Below are 5,268 nucleotides of genomic sequence, written 5' to 3'. Positions count from 1 at the left end.
AATTAGAAAATTCTCGAATTTTTGACTGGGGTGAAATTTTTAGAAGGAGATTCGACACCAGAAAAAAAATACTATGATAAACTATAGTCCAACCATATTTTGCAAAAATAATTTCCCGATATCTTAATTATAGTAGTCGCGCCGAGTCGTGATGCTTGACCTAGATCTGCCGATTTCACCACCCAATAGAACGCGAGGGTGTGTTTCGGTCGTCAACCCCCACCCATCACATTTTGTCAGTGTCGTCTCTCGCTCTACACGGAAGACATCTCCCGAGAGTACAGTGTTGTCGGATTGGCGCCAAGTTTCGTTTTGTTAATTGTTTATTGTTACGTTATATTTTTGTTGTTACTATTCGCGTTATTGTTACTGTTTTAGAATAATTGTTATAGTGGTTATTGTTGTGCAGTGTTATTATTGGTAATTTTTAAGCGTTTTCGTGTGCCTCTGTGTATATGTGATATGCGTGTATACTCTTATACGCGTACTTGTTATTGAATTCGTTTATTCCCTTTTTCACCTTGCGTTCCTGTTCTGTTCTTGGGATATGAGTGGCAATATGAGTGATATTAGAAACAATAAGAAGGTGATTCACAAGCAAGGGAGATCTATTGTTTATAGTGTTCTCCAGTTTTTTAAAAAAGAAGCCAAAGCAGGAGCTCCTCTAATCAACATAAACAAAGTGCAGGAGAGAACTGCAGAAGCTTGTGGGGTAAGCAGGAGCTCTGTTCAACGCATAACTGGAGAGGCAAAGGGAGCGCAAGCTTCAACAGGTGAAACATCCTTCGTTTCTCCAAGGAAACGGATAAACAGAAAACCAGTTATCACTAATCTGGATGATTTTGATAAAAATGTTCTTAGGAGGAGAATATTCCACTACTATGAGAAGGGTGAGTATCCTACGGTGGATAAACTTCTTCGTGATATGAGGAGTGAAATTAACTTTAAGGGGAAAGCAACGTCCTTACGTTCCATTTTGAAGTCAATGGGTTTCCATTACCGGAATACAAAAGATGGTCGAAAGTACCTTCTTGAAAGGAACGATATTGCGGCTTCGCGCGTAACATTTTTACGCAAAATCTGCAAGGCAAGAGAAGAGGGGCGGGAGATATTTTACCTTGATGAGACATTTGTGCACAAAAACCACTCTCATTCCAAGGTGTGGCAAGACGAAGACGGAAGAGGTGGTTTGAACGTGCCTGTGGGAAAAGGGAAAAGAATAATAGTGTGCCATGTGGGTTCCGGGAAAAGAGGATTTGTGCCAGGATGCAAATTAGTTTTCCGCGGAAAACAGAACTCTGCTGACTACCACCATGAAATGAATGCAGCTGTTTTCAAGGAATGGTTTTTAAACTTTCTTAATAAGTTACATGACTTAGAGGTGAAAAATGCTGTAATTGTGATGGACAACGCGAGTTACCACTCAGTAATCTTGAATAGATCGCCAACTACGAACACAAAGAAAAATGACATAATTGAGTGGTTATCAAAAAACAATATTCCACACGATCCGAAGCAAACCCGTGTTGAGCTTTTGAAAACTGTACAGATGTCCAAACCTCGCATTAAAATGTACGAATTGGACGAAATTGCTTCAAGTTTTGGGCACACTGTAATCAGACTGCCTCCCTATCATTGCCACTACAATCCAATAGAGATGATATGGGCACAAGTGAAGAGATCGATTGCAGACAAAAACAACACGTTTAGGCTAAACGATGTAGAAAATCTTGTAAATATTGCTTTGGACAGCGTATCTATACATCAGTGGGAGACATGTGTTGGTCACGCGGAAAAACTACAAAACGAAGATTTTCGTCTCGAAGTGGTTGCTGATAGCACAATGGAAAATATTATTATAAATTTACAAGACAGCGATACGGAGAGCGAAGTTTACGTAGAAACAGACGAAGATGGACAAGAGGATGAAGAGGAAGAACAACTTGCTGTCCCTCTGGAATAGGTAAGATGTTTTTCTTTTCTCTCTCTCTCTCTCTCTCTCTCTTTTTTTTTTTTTAACTATGTCTTATATGTTTGGCAACGTTGTTGGTGAATTTCAGCTGTTTGACGTTTCCCCACGTGCGCGCTCGGGAAGCGACTCCACGAATTGTACCGAAGTTTTCCGATGTGTTGGAGCTCAAGCGAAATATTTCTATGATTGGTTTAGAGCCCAAGCTTCACGACTGAGCGCGACTACTATAGTGTCCAAACAGGAGCGGATTAAACAAATGCACCCGTGTGTGCCACTTTGGCCACCTGGGCCACCGAGTATACATTTGATTACATTTTTTTGACTACTAACTGGTGTTGTTGTTGTAGTTATAGTCTCAACTAATAATAATATCGTTGTTAGTCTCGACTAATAATAATATCGTTGTAAACAATAACTTTTAAGGAAAATTTTCTCTCCTCTTTACATTTTAGTTCCAACACTGTTGGTGAGAAATGCAGGGTGCTTCAAAATGAATTTTGGGGTTTTAAGTCTTCGTAGTACTTATTACATTTTACGTACAATTATAAGCAATGCATCAAGTAAAAGACCTCAAACACCAACTCAAAGACCAAACCTCAAATGCACCTCAAACAGTCTTTGCTACAAGTGTCCAATGTGAGATTCATTCGTCACACGGCACACATCTAGTCGATAGGCGAGAGAAACCCATAAACTTTCCGCCATATGGCACTAGACACATTCAATTTAGGGGAGTCTCGTTTCAAGTGTACCATCTCCTGAGGATTTGCTGACGGCCAGATACAAACATTATTAGTGTTCACATTAGCTCTTAGGTGAAATGTCGATTTATCACTGAAGATGACACGATCCAGAAAATCTTCATTGTTATGCAGCAATATTTCACTTGCGAAATTGGCACGTAAACCGTATTCTGTAGGCTTTAGACCTGTAGCAACTGCAAACGATAAGGACGTAGTTGCAAGCGTCTCCTTAATATTCTTCACACAGACCGTTGCACTGTACAGATTCAGTTTTTATTAAAACACAAAAAATGTTCTGCTCTCTAGTCTACATCTTTGCTGCTTGCTCTTTCTAACGGCAGACAGAAGAAACAATGCATGCACATGCGTGCGTACAAAATTGTTGAGTTGCTCTTTCATTTGATATAATATTTATAATTGTAAGTTAATTGTAATAGATACTACAAGGTTTCAAAACCCTAATATTAATTTTGAAACACCCTGCATTACTTCAAACTGTGTCATCCTATATTCATGTCTTTTATATACATATCGTCAGAGTCGGTCCTAGTCAAATTGTCGCCCCATGCAATGGTATAATTTGCCGCCTCCCACTTTCTCCAGAAAGAACAAATCTTAAAAGTCATGATTTTAAGTATGCTACTTCAGCATGAACAACAAAGGTGAGGGTAAGAGCAGTTGCACTCAGAAAGGCTTAAATACTTATAAAAATGCAATCCCGTTGTGTCTTTTTTTTTAATATTAATCTATTATGTTAGTAAAAGATAAAGCAAACACACCTGCAGAGGAAAGATGGTAATCCTTTTTATAGAATTCACTATCGAGCTTCAATTCAATGTATCAGTTTGCAATTCCAGTGCAACTAGCTCTTTTATCTTTATATCTTGATTTCTCTTCTATATCTGTTAACATTTTTTTAAAAAACCTTGTTTCTATCTTCAATAATAAGGAACCTGTTTCTGACAAAAACAAGACTAGTTGTCATATCAAAACTGTGATAACTTACTAAATGGAACAAATATTTACTACTGTTCGAGAATTGAATTCTTGCATTTGGCAACAATCAAGCAATTTGTGCTCGGATTTATTTGACCATTTGCTTTAGCATTGTCCATGTGGCCTTAAACTAATCCAACCTAAACATAATTTATGAATGTAGTATTCAAATAGAATGTCAGCTTAGTAAATGTAACTACCATCATCATGAAGTATGTTTCCAACAAGAAATATTTAATTTAGATAATATACTTATGACAGATTTTGCCGGACCATCCAAACTTGCCGCTCCACGCAAATGCACGTGTTGCATACATGGTAGAGCCGGCTCTGCATATCATATATATCTAGTCGACAAATTATTTATATATGACATTTAGAAAAATACTATTAGGCAAATTAGTATTAGTTTTTACCTTTAGACAAGTTATTTGAATTTTATACTGTTCGTGACATTTTCGTACTTATTTAAGGCCTGCTTTCACGAAAAAACAAAATTTCATTTCTACTTTTATTTCTTAGTTGATATTGATGAAAACTGCTGAAACCCGAATTGTTAATAGGTATGGTATTCATGTAAATTGTAAAATATTTGTAGCGTATCAGTATCTAGCGTTTAATTTATGTTGCATTTTACGGTGATTGCACGTACATAAAAATATTTCATAGTTAAATAGGCGTAAGATGCATTAAAAATGACTATTTGAAAAAAAACGAAATTTAGAAAAAAAACGAGAGGCAATGTTTTTTTTTTAAAAAAACGTACATTTCTGAAAAAATACGAACGGTTTTTTTTTCTATTTACAACACTAGACAGAAGTATTCAACATGACTGCGCACTTGAGTTTCAGTTCACAATACGAAAACCAGTGAGCAAGTAAACAGTCTTTTGTAGGATCGTGTTTTACTTCTTGAATTTATTTTTGAACATTTCTGTGAATTCAACAACAGAACGCAGTAGAAATACGGACTAGTTTTTACTCCAACCATTACTTTCGCTCCAACCCAGGGATGCCACATTTATGATTTCGTACTTGATTTAGTGATTTTACTATTGAACTAGTGATCTAGTACATACTTTGGGTAAATAGGCACATTCTAGTTATTTTTTTGCATTTTTTTCTGGTGCAGAAAAATGAGAAGGAAATGGTTCTTAAAATAAAAGGAAGAAGTATGTTGCAGTTCAAAACAAATGTAGAAACCTTAAATTATTTTTTCTTTTTCCTCTGACTGAATGAAACCCCTGCTGTGTAACGACCTTAGGTAAACAACGGCTATCTTTGGTCCGCTACCTCCTTTTGTTAGCCGACATGAGATGGGTTACTTTTTTTTCTGGAAGAAAGTGAAGAAATAATTATCCAGTACATTTACGTTTTGTCAGGCACACAGGCGCAGTCTGTACTTGTTTCCTAACGAATTTTAGCAACATAACATAAATGAAACATATATACCAGAAAATAGAGGCAGTACAAACGGAAATTTTCATCTGTGACACATTTGATGAGAAATATAGTTAGATGTCACGTGCAAGCACTCTAAACATGTTCTATCTTGTAA

General features: G+C 36.6%; 1 protein-coding gene across 1 annotated transcript; it reads left to right on the top strand.

Annotated features, from left to right (window-relative positions):
• Positions 1-559: 559 nt before the first annotated feature.
• On the top strand, positions 560-1,963 carry LOC145671746 (uncharacterized). The gene has a single exon (XM_081740951.1). The coding sequence runs from the start codon at positions 560-562 to the stop codon at positions 1,961-1,963; it is 1,404 nt and encodes a 467-aa protein (XP_081597077.1).
• The last annotated feature ends 3,305 nt before the right edge of the window (positions 1,964-5,268 follow it).

This window comes from Thermobia domestica, chromosome 15 (genome assembly GCF_964235325.1).
Source record: "Thermobia domestica chromosome 15, izTheDome1.hap1.1, whole genome shotgun sequence".
Lineage (NCBI taxonomy): Eukaryota > Metazoa > Arthropoda > Insecta > Zygentoma > Lepismatidae > Thermobia > Thermobia domestica.
This window is presented reverse-complemented; position numbering and strand designations above follow the sequence as displayed.